We start from the raw sequence: 19,110 nt of genomic DNA on the forward strand, positions 1-19,110 counted from the left end.
GTAACAGCAAGATACAAAATCAATCAGAGCTCTAAAGAAAATGTTCACCTTCACAAGGAACCGATGATTGACTTACCTATCTTATGGTAGAGCTCTGGAAGCTGAGTTTCAACTTTCTCCCTCTGGAAGAAATGATACTCTGCTTGCTCACACACAGGTGGAATTAGATTAAACTGCCTGGCCACAGAGTACGCCTCCTGAGTGAATATGACAAGGGAACAAATACATCAGCGAGACATGTTTAAGAGATGAGGACATTTTTACTTCACATTTCAGAGCTACATTAGTCAGAAAATAAAGTTTTAGCAACATGATTACAGTGATAGACAAATGTTTTCCCATCACTCACCATGATCTCCATGGCAGACCACCGTGATGTCCCCCAGTACATGGCCATTCCCTGGTTGATCACATGTGTCATTGCTCTCACTATCTCTGTCAAATGTCAGGAGACAAGTACATTGTCACTAATTGAACAGTGGATGGCGCCACAATTTCAACCTTTTTTGAACGTGCACACAGAACCCATTTACTCTGACAATGAGCTTAAAATTGCAAAATAATTCACATTATTTTTAATTACACAAACAAAGCTATAAGAGGATAATTGAAAATATATATTATATTTTTCATATAAGATGAAATAATAAAACAAAAACCTCTATAAGCAAGTCTGGTAAAACTGTAACCACCGGGAAACTAAAATAAGGTAAAACTAAAATAAGGTAAATCACTGGAAAGCATTCAGCCTCTTGCAAACTAGGCTCGACTCCATTGAAACTCATATGTAAGCATACATGTTCAGCTGAATGCAGACTAATAAATGTGACCATATGCTCCTATGCTGCAGGGGTTAAATAAAAACACTCAACATTAGCAGATTGTTGCCTGTGCACTTTAACAGCTGAAAGAATTGAGGCCAGAGTGTTCTTTAGGGGGTTGCATGTAAGTGGCTGAGGATGCAGCAGATAAGCAATAGTAAATGAGCTAAACTGAATTTAATAAAAAACTGCTGTGAAGTTCTTAAATGAGTTTTTAACTGAGGACATCTGCAAAAGGATGAAATGCAGCAGTTATTCAACAATTTATAACATTACATTTTGATGCATTTTCTGCACAAAAACTCCGGACGAAAAACAAAAATGGAATCGTCGAGTAATCTGTGTGATTGGTTTTGTCCGTAATTGTCCATTAATGAAACGTCTGCTATATGAGCACAGTGCAAATTCTGGCTGGAAAATATGAAGCAGAGCGAAAGCAGAGTGAAAATGAGGGTGAAGAGATGAGATCACAGGAGACTGTGATTAAAAAAAGAGCAATTCTTTTTCATCAGTTCTCTCTCTGGACTGAAATGTAGCTCAGTGAGAGACAGAGAGCAAGTGTGGGTGTGGGTGAAGCAGGTGGGAGAGGAGAGGAATAACAGTACAGCTGCTCCGAGAGGAAAGGAGGGACAGAGGGATTTGGAAAGATGCAAGTACAGAAGGACAATTTGTTAACCAAGTAGGGACCATAGAGGCTTCCACTGTTTATTTGAGAATGATATAATATGAGTAATCCACCTCAGTGCCGGGAGGGAAAGGAAGTCAACTTGATTCACAGCAACGTGCTGCCAGTGTTAACAGAAAGTTTCCACCAAGACGTAATGAATCATCTTTTCCGATGGCAGACACCAGTCTGAGCTCAGGTGAGAAATCCATCCAACACCATCAACAATCCACTCCCAAAAGCCCCACGTGAACTTCTCAAGAAGGGTAATGATGTGAGTGAAGTTCCAAAAAAGAATGCTGCTATTTTCCTCTTTCACAAATCATAGAGAAAATAGCTTCATACGTGTTATATCAACATTTTTAAAGTGATGTGAAGGTGCTGAAACATGACTGTGTAAGCATTTCTGTACATAGTGACACACGGGGCAGCCCCTGGCCAAGTGGAAAGGGAACTTGACTTGTAACCTGGGGTACACCTGAGCAAGGTACCCAACCCCCAATGCTCCCCGGGCGCTACTCAGTGTGGCAGCCCACTGCTCCTAATTCTAAGATGGGTCAAATGCAGAGGAATACTTTCCCTAAGGGGATTAATAAAAAATTTAACTTTAATTATCAGATATAGAATAATGTTCCACATAAAATGGATACAAGTCCATTCGTGTTCCCTCTTAAAGTAGCAAAACAGGTGTGTACGTGGAGATCCATGTGTCTTTGTGTGTTGAGCTGATGCTAATGATTATCTGTCTCCTGCACACATACACAGGGCGGTGATCAATAAGTCACGTCACATGTGATTTTCACTGGCTTTATCTTTGTCCAAAGATCGTGGGAAAGAAGATTTCAATTTTGGAGCCAATAGGAAGACCAGGGCTGTGCCTTTGTGTTGCACATTTTATTGACAGATGTTTTTGACAAGGTGATGTCCTTGTCTTTGAAGGAATGTACTGACTGGGTGGCTTTGGTTTGTGTTTTGTATTCTGTTGGAATGCCATTGATTGATCTCCAGTGTACAACGCTGACTTAGGGGACTATAATGAAGTCTATTTTTTGATGTCATGTCTGCTCCTTTCCTCCTCCTATTCATTATTCACTCTGTCTGAGGGCTTTTCATATTCATTTCACTCAGCTGAGTGGATTCAATTTGCTTGATATTGCACTGTCAAATAATAAATAATGTTGAATGACTGGGTTGAAACATTGGGACTTGGATGGTTTGCTCCGCAGGATGCAGTGCTTATTAAATCAAAAAAGATTACTATGACACACAGATACCAGATTTGCACGGCAAGTACATGATTTTGTGACAAACGTCCGCTCTGCCTTTAACCTCTGGAAAGAGTGTGTAGTCTCAGCCATGAAAGTTATGGAAGTTATGGAAAACAGGGAAGCGAAACAGAGACACATGCAGTGAGGCATGATGGGAGAGGCAGACGTGATGGTAATAAAGTCAGTCAGACTGCAGCTATGATATAACCTTTTTGTCCTCCAGGGGACACAAGTTGTCTCACACAAAATAATAAGCATGCAAGTCGCAACAACAAAAAACACACGACACTTCGAAACACATGACACTACGACACTTTCATTTTGATAACACATTTGGAACCATGTGCTCTTTTTGTGCATTTTATTGATGCTATTAATCCTCTTTAAGCTTCAGGAACATGTGGGTGTTTGAATCAATACCTCCCATGCCCTTCTGTTCCACAAATGCCTACAGAGATAGAGGCACAGTAGAGGTCTCACTTTTCTTGCACGGTTATACTGCTCCTCCATCTCTAAGAGAAGATATTTAGGAAACATCATTGTGCTTATCCATGAGGATGCCCAGTTTTGTGTGCATTCAGGAGTTGTTAAGAGTGTCAGTCCCTCCACAATGATTAATGACACTGTCCTTGCTCCACTGTCATGAAGGATGAAGCAAATGTGCAAATGCTTTGCGCTGATTAACGAGCAGATACGATACAGCGCTGCTTGCCACTCTATACCTTCTATATTAATATTGATCATTGTCTTCTTTCAGTTGGGCATTTCTAGTTACCGTGTCTTTATCCGTCTACCAATTAAATTTGACATCACTTGTCAATTGTGAAGTGACTTTATCCGAGCAGTTGTACAGACTGTCTGTGAGGTCCCTGACGCATTAAAGCTACATCCAGCCAAAAGTTGATTTGCATCCCGATGGGCATTTATCACATGACCATTCAGGCACACAAGAAGTGGATTCTATCCTCTGCAGTTGTTTGCTTGGTTTCAGAGAGCATTGCTAATGACAAACAGCAATGGTGAAAAGTAGAACATTGATTATTTTATTGGACTGACAATGGTGTAACTGAAAGCATGGGAACAGTATGAATTATTTTGTTGCTGCTGTTGGAGTCTCCCTTGCCTCCTCCCTGTGTTTGGTGAAGGCAGAGCATTTAATGACAGCGGACCACCTTTTGTGGAGTTCTGGCTCCTGAATGGATATAGTGTTGTAAAAACGTTGCCCTATATACTGTGAGACCCCTGAGACCGAGACTGAACAAACACTTTAAATTGGTGATAGTTGTTGAATTATAGAGCCATTTAACATTAATTAAGTATTTTAACCAAAGCCTTTTGCTGACAGTGACAGATCTGCCTTAGTCTGTTGGCTCCTCTGGGAGGAAGCATACGGAAAGCGGAAAGAATGGGAAACATTTTTAGTGGGACAGGTGGTACTTCATCTTTTCAGTTGTCCAGCTCTTTTGAATATCTGTGTGGAAGAACAGAAGAGGCTTCCAAGCACCAGTGGTGTCCATATCACACTGTGGGTAATTGAGGAAGAATCTGAAAGTATGCAAAAGAAATTAATGGTGACATAAGGTAGATGTGTGAGAAAAGCAGCACTGGAGTGTTGAAGGAACAGAGCGCACAGCACAGTAGGGCTTGTTTCTAGTGAGACCAGCACAAAAATACACCAGCTTCCCCTGGGGCGGGCAGATAATCTTGCTTCTGAAGTACAGGGAGGGCTGAGAGCGGGTGCAGCTCAGACACCCTGCGGAAACTTGTGATCCCACAGAGACAGAAAGACAGGGAGACAAGGAGACTAAAGTAGAGGAGGAGATGTGGCAAAATTGAACTTGAAATGTGAGCGCGAGTCAGATGAGATGTGCACACAAAAGGCAAACTCCTTTGGTCAAAGTGAAAGGTCGCCGGTCCAATGAGGGCATTGGTCTTGACGGTATTTCTCACCTTCTCATATTACAGAACAACAATCATTTTTGCCACCGGCCCCTCCACGGGCCCGCCGGGGTCTGTTCAGGACTCACTCACCTTCCATCGGAGTGTTGCTGTCTGGCCTGTTCGCAAAAACCACATCAACATACTCGAGTTGCATTCTCTGGAGGGAGCCCTTTAAACCTGGAGAGCAAGGAGAAAAAAAGCTGTGAGACGTAGATCAAGACACTGAAAGAAACCTTCAGTAGAAACCATGACCATATATAACACATTTGACATAGCCCCTTACTTATCTGCCATTATTATTTACGTAAACACGCCAATTGTTTTATTTCTGATTTTCAAAAAGATGATTTTCAGTGTAATTCACATACGCCAAGAGCATTATCCTCCACTCATAAATCCTGCTGATACAAATAGTCTCAAGAGACTTATTGCAATATCAATCATGCTAGCAAGTGAGAAATCTTCTCCCTCAACGCTTTCAGACTTAGACACATTTGTCTTGATCTGCAGAGAAGACTGAGCATCACCATGTGCTTATAAATCAATCAATTTCTTTAAACCTGTTAGCCAATGCTTCCAAGTGGATAAGACCCAACTCATATTACAACGGCATTTATTCCCATATTTAGTTTAGTGACCACATGTGACTTAAGGCCTGCCAGCTGCAGCTGGCCTGTCATATGATCACAAAATTAAATTGGAGTTTTCATATCCAGTCTGGTTTGCCATGGCTTGTACAAAATAGAATTGTCTTTAGTGACTCAAATACTGGTAATATCCCAAAATGATGATAATGTACTGATTCTGACAATTGTATTAAATAGGAAATAGTTGACTGAGCAGTTGTTTGAGACTATTTAAAATCACTGTGTCACGATTATGTTCATGCCATTGTCAGAATGGAAGGTATGGTTCAATAGGTGAAGCAGGATTTGGTGTTGTAGAGGTAAAGCTGCCCAGAGACAAGGCCAGCATGGCCCCCACTCGTGTTTGCCCACTTCAAGCCCCATATCCACTCAGCACCCTTTCCAGGCTACTTGGTTACTAAGTGGGCACTAAGTGTTCATGAGCTTGAAGTGGGTCCTTTATGGTTTCAGTAACATGGGCCCCACATAGGAAGCCCATGAGGGCAAAGGGGTACCGAAACCACGGACAAACCCACTTGGGACCAATATTGTCAGCCCGAATATAAACCTTATGGGGCCGACCTTAACATGCTGGCTGGGAGTGTGTAAAAATGTGTAAAATGCAAAGAGGACTCCTCTGCTCATCCCTCCATTTCACCTTTTTCCCCAAGTCAGTGAACTTTGGTGACCAGAAAGAAAATTCTCTTCTCTCACACTTTCTGCCCGTTTTTTTTTTTTTATCATCCTTCTTCTTCATTTGTTTAAGCATTATGTAGGCTAAGGTGGAGGGTTTTTTTTGCAGAGAAAACTGCTCCACCATGTTCTGCTCTTGCCTATAGTACATATAAAAGCCTTATTCTAGACTACTAAAAGCAATTAAAAGCAAAATAAACACACCTATTTTATACCCTCCTGAATATTATACTATCTCAAAGAAGCCATCTCATAAAATATTACATTTATACATTTTGTTAAACATAAATAACTACATAGTGTCGTAGTTAGTTACTTGCTCGTGTTATGTGGTCGTTTTCTTTCCGTTCGGATAGTCATCGTGTTTCATTCACACTGAGATCTTAAAAAGGTCAAAGAGAAGACTTGGGACAAGTTTCAAGACAAATCAGCATCAACCTAAGTTCACACCACAACCTCCTAAAGAGAATCGGGGGAAAAAAAGCGCCCCACCTGCATGTGCAATGCTTTGTTATAAATATAAATACAGTTTTCTCAGTTGATGAGGCACCAAACAACTCAAAGCCAGGAGGATAATAAGAAAGATGGAGGTCAGAAAAATGATCACACTCATTAGTTTCTCGATCACTCAGCTTTTAGTATTTGTCTGAGGAGTAACACTGAATAGTGAGGAGAGAATAAGAGGGCAACAAGCTGTTCGGAGGACCGATCAGCTGATCGGTCCTCTGAAAAATGAAAATCAAACACGAGAGACCGCCACAAAGGAGGACAGCAGAGAGAGACAAGGCGCTCCGGCACTCATGAGTATGTGTGAGTGTGTGTGGCAGAGAAGTGCCAGAGGCCTCTTCATCACAAGCTAATCCCAGCTGAGAGTTTTGCTCTCTCTGCTACAGTTTAAATCACTTCTCACTTGTTTTTTTTTTTTTTAACTGCACGCCCACAGTCCCAGAAACACCCTTTTCAAGGATATTATTCTGAGCCTCCACCATCATCACGAGCAGTTTCCGCTGTCTCATGGATTAGTCGGAATTCACTGTTAGTCTGTTTTTGTAAATTGAGAAAAGACGATGCACAACAAAGCTATCCCACTGGTGTCTGGGATGAACAATGCATTTAATGAGGGCTCAATTTTATTTTTTAAATTGTCAAGGAACAACTTTTTCCCATGGGGGGAAATTGTCTTTGGTTGCTCTTGTGAGTTTGACACCTTCTTACTCTAAGTGCATTTCCATGCACAGGTTTTCCAAACTTCGGTTAAAGCTTTTTAATGAGCAACATTGTAGCTATGTAGCTCTAACATTGTTATTGGATTATATCATTTAATTGGACTACTGTATAGATAGATATACTGTATGCTCCCTTTCAGCTTGTTGACCTATTACTTCACATGTTAAGTGTCTTGCCCAAGGGCACATCAGCACGTAGACTAGCGGAGTAGGGAATTGAACCCAGAACATTCCCTGTTCGTCCATTTTTGAGAAATTGAAACATGCATCAAACATATATTTTAAAAGGACAAACATTTTTAATTTGTGTTTTTTTTGTTTGACCTCAGAGCTTGTCAACACTGACCTCTGCGACTGGGCATCAGGTTTTGGAGAGCCCATCAAACTGTCACTTAACCAAACAAATGATTTATTGGCTGGCATGGGGTTGCCCATACAACAAAGTAATAGGCAAGACAGTGTGACCATATATTTCACTCAGCCCGATGTGACATGTGCCACACCATTGGTGACAGGGACACCTTTCCCCCACAGATGCTATCATCTGTGCCGATTATCTAATTATCATTTTTCACACCTTTCCTTTCCCTGGCTGTCCCCGGCTCCCTCCTCTTCCTCATATCATTCTGCTCCAGCAATCGCTGGGTGTATTCTCCTCTCCTTTTTTAGGAGGAATGTGGCAGAAGCTGCAGTGCATGTTAATAAGGTGAGATAGAGCTGAGTCACTGCAGAAGGTGCACTGCGTTGTGGATTGGATGGAAAGTTGATCACTAAGAAAGGTGGACTGCGTCAAGGTTATAAGAAAGCGAGGCCATATTTCATCTAAAAGACAGGTAGTAAAGCGGAGCTGCACACGCTGTGTTTCAATACATGAGGCATTTGCATGAGTCAGAGTCCTCCTTAAACTACAGACTTGATCGTTGGTCAAACAAATCATGTTCTGCAACCACTGCACTAAATGAGACACTCATACTCAGTCCAAATGGAACCCTGCAACAAGGTCGTTTTCCCCATTACTGATGTTTTTTTTTTGTCAGATTAAGCGCGCCCAACAATAGTGCACACGGTGAACATCACATCAACATCACTTCAGCAAAATGAACACCTCTTGACAGACGCTGCTCTCGTAACCTCCAATAACCGCCGTCTAGGACGAATTATAAATACAAACCAACCGAGCAACTGTTGAGGTTTGACTCTGAAACGTTCAAACTCAGTTCCACGCACATGCTGATAAAATCATACGGGGTGGGAGAGAGATGAAAGACGAGATTACGGGAGTGCAGGGGGGATCTAAACGATGGGGTGATGTGAAGGTCAAAGCAGAGGAGTGGAATTCGTCTTCTTACCTTCAATAATGTGCTTTCTGTTAAGGCCTCTTTCTGTCTCTGCTCTGCAACGGGAGGGAAAGAAACGTGTGTCGCTGGGATTAATACACATTCCTGTCATTAGATTAGCATCAATATTAAAAAGGGCATTCACCTGGCAAAATATAATATTCCCTCTCCTTTTAATTGTATTTGGTCTCCACCATCAACTGAAGAAAGTATCTTCTAAACAGTTTATTTTTACCTGCTAGATCTAATGCTGAGTGAACAGTGTTTGTATCATAGAACCAAAATGTTCAATTTTCGGCTGTAATACCAAAGCACCTGAGACGAGTTGTGTTTATTTGCTTGCTTATTCTTCGACAGCCAATAGCGTCACCCACATTTACTCTTAACATCTAGATTTTCCGTGTTGCTGATTTTTCTTTTCCACTTCATTTCTTTTTTCCACTTTCTGCTTCAGTGTTCTTCTGTTTGCTCAGTTGCCTTTTTTGTTTGTTTGTTTTCCTTGCTTCATTTCACACTTTTTCTTTCTGCCTCTCTACGTCCTGTGGATTTGCAGCCTGCTATGGTCAATTATAAGAATGTATTTATATACACACAAAAACATGCAATACTCAACCCCCCCACCTCCCACTCCACGTATTTTCAAGTTTTCTTAAAATTTAAATGCTTGACAGCCTTCTTCGACACTCTCACAGCTCACTCAGTTGAAGGTGAAGAAGCTGTTCTCTAAATCCATGAGAGAGACCGATCGGATACCTTGTTATTGTCAGAGAGGATAAAATGAGATTAAATTTATACAATTAATTACACCAGGGCCCTACTCTACTGAGCTACTTGGGATATTTAAAAAGAACCAGAACACATATGTAGATGTCCTGATGGAGGCACAGTATAACGCTGAAGACTTGAAAAGAGAGAATGTGATTAATGCAAATTGATAGCAGGATTCTTCAGCCTGACAGTAATCCAGATATGACAAGACAGCTAAGCAGAGGTATAATAAGAGTGTGGCCTTTTTTTGGGCGAGAAAGCCCAAGAAGGAAAAAAATCACTCACTTTCCCCCCCAGTAGAGCTTAGTGGTGATCACCAGGCTGGATCTCCTAAGGAAAGACAGACAGATGCATCACAAATCTGGAAAAATCCCAGCTGAGATTGGGTGAGAGACAGGTTACACCGTTTTATCACGAGGCCGGCATACAAAGACACAAACAACCATTCACACTCACGTTCACATCAATGAGTCTCTGACTCAGGGAGGCAACTGGGGTGTTGCAGGAAAAAAAGCAATGCACTCTCTATGGCATTCAGTCAGTTCAACATCCACTTTATTAGGTACAGCTGCTTTTTAATGCTAATATTGAATCAACCAATCACATGGCAGCAACTCAATGAATTTAGGCACATTACAGAAATTGGCCCAAAAATGAGAAATTATTACAACAAAGGTAAGCAGAAGAGCCATTGTTGAACAGACGTTATATTTGAACTATGAAGCAGATCCGTTATAGCATTACACATAAAATGAGGTACATGCAATGACTAAGGGAGGACTGACATATTATGAGCACTAACCTGCTACTTTAGTGCTAATAGCATGTTTACATGTTTCATAGTTTGTTGAAAAGAATGTGTACATATTAATGAGGGAAACACAAGTAGTTTTGTAATGAGCTGAGAATGGTGTTAGACAATAACAAGGCCTTCGACTGTTCCAACGTGAAAATGGACCCAAGCATAAGACAAGGTAGGTTTCTGGCCCCAAACCAAAACCTTGGGGATAAATTAGTACACCAACTGTGAGCCATACTTTATAGCTCAACATTAACACACACTAAAGCTCCTTTAGCTGACTGGCAACAAATCCCTGAAACCAAGCTCCACAAACAATCTTCTGTAAAACCTTCCCCGAGGTGTGGAGGCTGCACACCCTCATCTTAATACTGATGTGTTATAAATGGGATCTTCAGCAATGACACATGACCGTGATGTTTGTCTGTCTATATATTGCTGTAGTCGACATGCACATGCACACTTTTAACCTATTCTTAGAGCACATTTGGAATCTCTTGCTGTGTGAAAGAGACTGTACTTTACCTCCAGCACTTTTTCTTGATGATGTTCCCCAGGATTATCTCTGCTCTATGAAGCAACAAATACACAAAGGAGATGATGGGATTACACACAATGGCAGACTGCCATTTCTTAGATCATGTGAGCGTGAAGCTATCTGCCACACATCTACAACATGAATGCCTGATTAAAAATCGGAGGGAGCCGGCGATAAAGACTACACGCCTCTTATGCTGTGCGTTTGAACTTCACCATCAACCTTGAAATTAATATTCATTCTCGTGCAAAATGGAGCGTGTCCTGCATTATTCACTACAACAATGTCCAGGCCTATGAAGTTAGATTGAACTGTGGACATAATGTGGAGCCTCCAGTGATGAATCACATTATGCAAATCACTTCGGAGTCGTGGCTATCTTTAATATTTGGCCTCCTCCACTGAGTACTTTCTATTCTGAGGCTAAACCTGCTAAACATCTTGTGTCCTATGTAGAAATAAGCTGCAAAGATTGGAGAGGTAGTCTGTGGTTGGGAGACACGAACACAGGCATCACTTACTTGCCTCCGGAGTAAACCTCAGCTGTGTCGAACAGGTTGACCCCACTCTCATAGGCGATAGTCATCAGCTGCTCTGCCACCTGATAAAAACAAGAAATGTTTATTGACCTCAGTGTTGTGTAAAAATGGTACATGAAGTCTGTAAATATTTTAAGAAAGAATGGATCTGCTGCACATCAACAGGGAAACTGCACAGGCTGCTTGTTGATTGAAGTTGTTTACTGCTTAATGTTTTTTGACATAGTTCTCATGGCAGCATTTGGCTCTTGTTTTGCTTTGGTCATTATTGTTTTTTTTCCCCTCTGAGTATCAGTTAGTCCCAGTGGTCATCATGTGGTGACCAGCTGTTCCTCGTTTCCTGGAGTAGTTGCTGTGCTTAATAATTTGTGGCATGGACTCGATCACTTGGCCTTGACGGCATCTATAGGGTCTATACAGTCTGCTGTGATATGTGCATATTGGGTGCAGCAAACTGTCACTACTGCTCACATGACGTGTGTGGCGCTTGAGATGAAGAGAGCCCACATCTGCTCATGAGCCTGAATCATTCATGCCTGAATGATGGATCTGACATAACATCTTACCTCATCAGAGATCTGACCTCCGAATGTTACCCACGTGCCTGTGGAAGGAAATGCCAAAGTTGTCAACTTGTCAAAGCGCTCTGAAACAAATTGGTTTACACACAGAACAAATCTAGAGACACACCCACACCCATGTTAGTCATGCATTAATTATCATTTGGACATTTTTGGCAGAAAAACAAAAGCAAAGTGTTGAATTTGAAGATTTGTATGGCTTTGGTGTTGGTTCCTGTCAGGACATTGTTGCATGTTTGTATTTGTGACATCAGAGTAATCACACACAGATCCTTTAATCATTGTGTTGCACATGTCACTTTTCTAACACGTTGTTTTATCATATTCCTGTTGCCATTGTAACATCTGTAAGCTGTCAAAGGATGAGCATTTGCATTTCAGTCCAATTTGCAGCGCATGTTGACAAACGAGCACGACTGACTGCAATGATGTGCAATATTCTTGCATATTATCAAGAGAAAGGAAGCCCAGTGTTCTTACTTCAAACGGCATATGTTAAAGTGGAGCACAGAGTTGCTAGAATGTTTTATTCTTTTCCCCAAAATCTTCTATTGGCTGATCCTGACACATGCTGTGTATCATATCCCCCTAATAAGAAATAATGCAGAAGTATCAGCGTAGGCTCACTTTTTCTAGGATGGCTGTTGTGAAATAAAAGAAAAACAACGTAGTAAATGATTACGTACAGCCCAATTAAAAAAAAAAACAATAACTAGTGAGGCAGTGTAATAAGTTTTCAGTGGAATTCCCTGTTTGGCTGCGGCATTGAACAAGGCACTGGTTGTGATCAATGCATTTATAGCATAAATAAATCATCTTCTGCATGGCCTGTGGGTCATGTTCATTTGTTTTTCTGTTTCAGCCAGTTTTCCACTCCACATAGATGCACTGTATGAACGGGTGTGTGGAAATGAGGATTGACCTGTCATTTTGTCTGCTGCCACAAGCTACAGCATGTTTAACTTCTACACTCAGTAACAGCTTCTCTTTAACAGTGTTCGTTGACCTTGTTTCTGTGTCTCTTTTACGTGCAGCACACAGAGTAATAGAAAACCAATGTCATATTTCTTCTTTGTGCCACTAAATTCTGCATGATGCATGGCCCTCACACAGATTGCAGTAATATACAGTACAGTGAGAAATGATTATGGAAGCCAGTGTTGAATCTCTAACAAACTGTACAAGAGGTGTGAGGACACTGGTGAGAGCTGAGGCCAAAACACTTCACTGATTTGCATTTAGCTTTGTATTACTAGAATATAGTATTTTTGAAAAATTGTGCTTCCCAACCTCGAGAAATATCTTCATTCTTTTTTTTGTTACGTGCCCACTAGTGAAACTTGGTTCACTTTTAGTCATACAAAGCTAAATGCAAATCCATGAAGTATTCTGCTTTAGTAATCTGAAATAATATCTGGTGCACTTTGTGGATACATGGAAATACAAAAACATAAAGGAAAAAATGTATAGCTGTTTATTGTCTGTAAATTACCGGTGATATTTGCAGCTGCTATCAGCTGAGCTAAAAAATACACCTCAGTGTCTGTACAGACTAAACAAATACGATAAAAAGCTTTAGAGAGTAGGGTGGAAGTGGCTACCGACAGCCAGGATTGCTTTTGGTCAAATAAGCCTTTCAAAAAACATCACTCTGACATGCAGTTCAAACGGGGAAACACAATAAAACATAGAATCAAATGTTAAGGTGACTTGTTTTCAGCACAGTGTTTTTTCCCCCTGGAACGGAACTAATGTCATGCTCAAGGGCGCTAAAGCATGGCTGAGACTTGCCAATATTGAGGCTGAAAAGTTTTATATTTAAATGATCTGCCCCTTAACAGTTTGTCACTGCTGCTCACTGTGATGTGGCTAAAATCACTAAAGAGATGAGGAACTAATCCATTCACTGATTTTCTATCATTGAATTTGTTTCAGTGTTCAGCCAGGTCGACATCTTCCTCTCCGGAAAACGTGTATAAACTCTTTGTATATGTATGAAAGATGCTTAAGGTTTAAAATCAAGTGACATGATAAAATGTGATTCAAAAGACAATGTGCTTTAGCTGGGTCTACATTCTGCACAGATGAGATGGATGCTCATTAAATCATTACACATTCACCGCTGAAGCAGATTAAATGTACTCACCAAGCCCCAGACAAGAGACACGTAATCCAGATTTACCCAGGTTCCTGAGGAGAAAACACAGTATAAATCAGAGCTGCATAGGCTGAAGTTGCATTCAGTCAAATATTACAACACTATTTAAACTTTAACTCCACTCTGTATTTGAAACCTTGATACATTGCCCTTATCACAAACAGCCAAAAGCATTTTATTCACAGTGAGCCATTAAAACATTCCTCCCCTTTAATGTTCTGAGTCAACTAACTGTCAGGGTCTGTGTCAAGCCAGATACTAATTTGCATTTTTTTGTTATTTCCTGTTGTACTCGTGTCCTTTCAAATTTCCTGGCTGGGTAATTGTTTTCTTCTCCGCACTGAGTCCTTGCACCTGTGTTTCACTGTGCATATACAGATGTGTTTTCACTCCCTTCTGTGCCACGCAGTCTTTACTCCAGTGTAAGCATTCCAGCAATTTCTTGTGTTTTTCTTGTAAGTTTTCAGGTTTTTGACCTCTGAGAAGTGCCTGAAGTCGCTGTATAACTCAGCTTGACCTCCAGTGTTCTGAACCTGTTTTGTTTTGTTTGTTAAAGACATGATGCAAACATTTTATTTCAACAGATCTGCCTGCATCCATTCAAGAGTTTGCACTACTGATGGAAGGATTATATCAAAGGTGATTTCACAAACTATGAAAAAACACTAAACATAAATGAATGTGCATTTGGCAGATAAACAAATTTGGACAACTTACTGTACAAGGTGGACTGTAAATAATGTAAACTCACAGCTTAGCGTCACATTTACATCAACACACTTTTTTTTTTCCATTCATCCATTCATCATCCGCCTCCACATGCCGAAATCCCAGCTGACATATAGGGGTGCACCCTGGACAGGTCACCAGTCCATCACAGGCCTAACAATCATTCACACTCACATTCACACCTACGCTCTATTTAGAGTGTTCAATTAACCTCAGCATGTTTTTAGACTGGGGGAGGAAATTGGAGAACTCTGAAAACCCACTCATACATGGGGAGAATAGGCAGACACCACACAGAAAGGCCGGAACCAGGATGCAAACCAGCAATCTTTTAGGAGAATTTGCTAGCCACATATCCCACCGTGCAGCACACTATTCATTTTTACTCCTAAAAAAAACAGCTTCAGCTTTGACAATCCTCAGACTATTGTTTTTCTGTTCCTGTTATTTTTCCCCACAAACCCCAGGCGGCCATACGTTCACTTAAGCACTGAGGCTATATCACAGCAGTGTAGCACCTCGCACATACCGTATGTCTTTCTCTCTGTCCTTAATCGACATATTAACTCTGTACACCTCACGTTAAACGACTCCCTATTACCTCCAGCTGATCTGCTGCAACATAAAAGCGGCACTCTCCAAATACATTAACACATCACAAGAAAAAAAAAACACAGGCAACAGAGTTGATTTCATAACTAGTTTTACAGTCTGTGCCGCATAAAGTCCAACTGAGTGGGGAACTCACATGGAGCAAGCAATTATGCCTTTATATCGATGACGACGACAACAACAGATTGCTCTGCCTCCATTCACCACAGGTGTCTTTCCTCAATGTAATGTGCGCCGTTGACAACGCTGCTAAGAGCAGCGACAATCTTCTGTCCAAAGACAAGATCTGAAGAAGACACTGTGAAATTGAGACATATCTCTTTCACAGGATCTTCAAGGCCATGTATACACACACACACACACACACACACATGCACGCACACAGGTTAGCGCAGCTATATTTCTTAGGACATTCGTTTGGACGGCCAAAACAAAGTGTTATACCCAACCTTGACATAACTAATTTAAGATTTAAGATTCCTTTATTGTCGCTATACGCAAGCATCGTACAGTGAAATTGCAGAACACTATCCATACATTCACTGTCGACCACTACTAAGAGTAGAGAAATATTGCATAGATTGGGGGGGGCGGGGAGGGTTAAAAACAAAGTGTTATCCCCCAACCTTAACCATAACTAATCAATGCCTAACCGCAATCTTAACCTAACCAAATCTTAGCCCTTAACTCCAGCTCCTTAGGAAAAAGGTTCAGCCTCATTACAACCACATTTTGGTCTCCATGGGGACTACTGGTCCTAAAGCGGTAACAACTATATGCAAACACACACACATAAACACACACATGCAGAGAGCCAGAGAGAGAGAGAGTTCGACACTATCATAAACAACATCCTTCATCTTGAGAGAATTGTCCAAATCTTTTTGTCTTTTTGACACAATCTCAAACTGTGGCGTGGTGGACTTTGCTTGCTGCCTGGTTGTGCGGGCGTTTACTCATTACAACAAATAAGGCTGTAAAAAAAAATGCCTGAAGTTGTTTTCTGGTGACAACTAATGGCCTGTGCCCGTCAATATGAGGGTCGACTAATCTAAGCCTGTGCTATCTAACCAGGCCCTCGACTGATTCACTTAGAGGTCCGACACAGAGAAACATCAATCAATTAGTCGGTGGTTCCACCGAGCTACCAGGACGAAGGGAGAAAACATATAAATCAACGTGTTTACATATAAACATCGAGTGATTCAGTGAAGGCACAGACTCTTTGATGAATTGTGTAATCAAGGTACTGGTAAGGCCATGACAGAAGCAGACTGGGAGGTAGATCTCACTGCAGTTACAAAGCAAGACGTGCTTTTTAGCCTCTTATATGGTGGAGGAGTTTGAGTGTTTTATTCTCTGTTTCAGTGATGTTATAGAGAGGGTGCTCTGATCCATGAAAGTGTTGGAGGGAAGGCTACGCTGTAGGTCAAATGTTATACTCACTGGATCTGTGAGTGTATTGGTCAGGGGGAGGTTGAGGGCAAAGCCACGCTGAAGATTGAAGATTGAAGATTGGGCACTAAAGCATTTATTAAAAGTCACTCTGCAGTGTCTGCAGGAAAAACGTTATGAAACATAAATCCTGCAGTTCTGCTCCTTTTCTAAACAAAGCTAACTTTAAAAAACTTTAGTATCCTCTTATGGAGAATACTACGTTATCTTCCATAACACCTGCTAGTCGTTTTGTGTACTTCTTAAATGCCCTCTTAATAATAGGACACAAACAAAACTGACGCTCAGCAGACAAGCTGCCTCGCGTTTGTATTCCTGTCCCACGTTTTTCTTCAGACACGGAGCAGCAGCAGCAGCAGCATCGGCCATACCTGATCATTAACCACACACAGCATGCAATGGTGCATTTATAGACCTGTCCAGAGGTTGGCTGTGGGCTGCCAGCAGAGGCACACTGCAAAAGGAGCTAATGATACGGGGGATTACAGCATGTCATTTGAAACAAAGGAAAGAAAATGAAACACTTTGTGTTTAAGGGGAAATAGCTGCTTGTGGGAGAAAATTATGGCTGCCAGGATATAGAAGTGCAAGTCCTTTATTCAATACCTTGTAACTAGTAAGTGACCACACGGAGGAGATGACGACTTGTCTGCACAAATGTGCGCATAAACAACTTTGTAAGGCAGTGGATGTGGCTTGGTCCCTCATGCTTGAATGCTGCCCAAAAGAAGCCTTGAAGAAAAATGACAAATGAGTCATTTCAAAACGCCCCCTCACACAAACCTGTCACCATGTATGAACATCCTACAAGCTGCTACTACATGTGGCTCTGTTCTGTTCTCAGAAAATATCTAATGAACATCTGTTTGATTTATTATGTGATTTATGACCTCGCATTGTGGGAGGATTCCTGGAAAAAGCAATCATATGGTTCTTGAGACCCAATTTTTATGATAGATTTCCTGGGGTTCCGCTGTTTAAATCAATATTTGTCAGCTAGTACTTTCATCTGGGTTGTGAGTAAACTGAAAAAACAAAACAAAAACACTTTTCAATCACAAGGGATTAATGTAGACTAAGCAAACCCACACAAGGCCACCTTGATGGGCGATGGGATTAAATAACACCCACCTCCTCTGCTTCCTCTGCTCTCCTGATGGCAAACCATAATGTTATTATCAAAATAATTCAGTGCCAGGGAGAAAGACGGGTTATATATACTACATATATATATATATGAAAGCCTGGGCCTGTGAAGGGGGGAAGAAAGTATGGAAGTGAAATCAAGGAATTTGGATAGATTAAATGTGAAAGAAAAGCTGCAGTTGTGTTGCTAGGGTAAAAAAACAGCAAAGAAGAGAGAGAGAGAGAGAGAGAGAGAGAGAGAGGAGAAAAAAACGGGAGATATAAACCAAGACACAGGATGCTCAACAGACTGAGTCTTGGAGTGTTACAAGTCCAAGCCCCAGGTCTGAGCAGATCAAACACCCTCGCCCTCCACAGATGAAGCATTCTATGTGACACAGAATATGTAACGGGAAATGACAGCAAGGTCCGTACATGGGTTTGTGTTTGTGTTTGTGTATATATGAAAAAATATTCAAACAATGTTGACGGTAAGAAAAACAAATCAAACACACACGTGCTTTGCAATCTTAGTGTGGACACTCATAGACACATTGCTTCCCCTAACCTTAACCATCACACCTAAATGCCTAACCGTAACCCTAACCTAAACCTAATTCCAACCCTAACCCTAAAACCAGATTTGTATCCTCAAAAAGCCAGTTTAAGCTGTGTGGACCAGCTAAAATGTCCTCAGAAGGTCAAAATGTCCTCACAAAGCTAGATTTGTTTGACAACTGGTCCACACAGCCTATTTAAGACACGTAGACACGCACGCACACACACGCACAGTTATTTCACTGTGCTCTGGTAGCTCATTAAAAACTCTTGGTCATATCTTTTTTCCAAACTAAATCATATGAGAAAACCCAAGAAATCAATGATAGTATTTCATGTAGTTCCTTAAATTGTTTCAACATAGCATGCCAAAGCTAATGATAAAATAAAATGCTGCACTCACAGACGGACCATACATAAGAAATGGTCATAGCCTTCTGGAAATAGGACAGAGAAAGCCACTAGCAGGAATTGATTCTAGGGCTAAGTTTGTCTGATGTTTTGATGTTTTCTTGCCTTATGTAGCCACAAAAACAAGGCTGATTATTAAAAAAATTTATTCTGGTCGTGTTACACATATACATACATACAGCAGAGTATTTTCTGCTCTAATTGGAGTTGAAGCCAAAAATTGCATTTCAAGGCAACGCTTTTACAAAAGCCTCATGCTTA

General features: G+C 41.1%; 1 protein-coding gene across 3 annotated transcripts in view; it reads right to left on the reverse strand.

Moving 5' to 3' along the window:
- The window catches only part of kcnab1b (potassium voltage-gated channel subfamily A regulatory beta subunit 1b), a 33,589-nt gene that overhangs the window by 2,156 nt on the left and 12,323 nt on the right, over nucleotides 1-19,110 (reverse strand). For all 3 annotated transcript variants that reach the window (XM_058644007.1, XM_058644026.1, XM_058644016.1), the window contains 9 exons: nucleotides 13,948-13,991; nucleotides 11,787-11,824; nucleotides 11,203-11,282; nucleotides 10,669-10,713; nucleotides 9,630-9,674; nucleotides 8,589-8,632; nucleotides 4,785-4,871; nucleotides 350-435; nucleotides 77-197 (listed from right to left, as the gene is read on the reverse strand). In XM_058644007.1, coding sequence (XP_058499990.1) covers nucleotides 77-197; nucleotides 350-435; nucleotides 4,785-4,871; nucleotides 8,589-8,632; nucleotides 9,630-9,674; nucleotides 10,669-10,713; nucleotides 11,203-11,282; nucleotides 11,787-11,824; nucleotides 13,948-13,991 — 590 coding nt within the window. The remainder of the gene's footprint in view (nucleotides 1-76; nucleotides 198-349; nucleotides 436-4,784; nucleotides 4,872-8,588; nucleotides 8,633-9,629; nucleotides 9,675-10,668; nucleotides 10,714-11,202; nucleotides 11,283-11,786; nucleotides 11,825-13,947; nucleotides 13,992-19,110) is intronic.

This window comes from Solea solea, chromosome 1, assembly GCF_958295425.1.
Source record: "Solea solea chromosome 1, fSolSol10.1, whole genome shotgun sequence".
NCBI lineage: Eukaryota > Metazoa > Chordata > Actinopteri > Pleuronectiformes > Soleidae > Solea > Solea solea.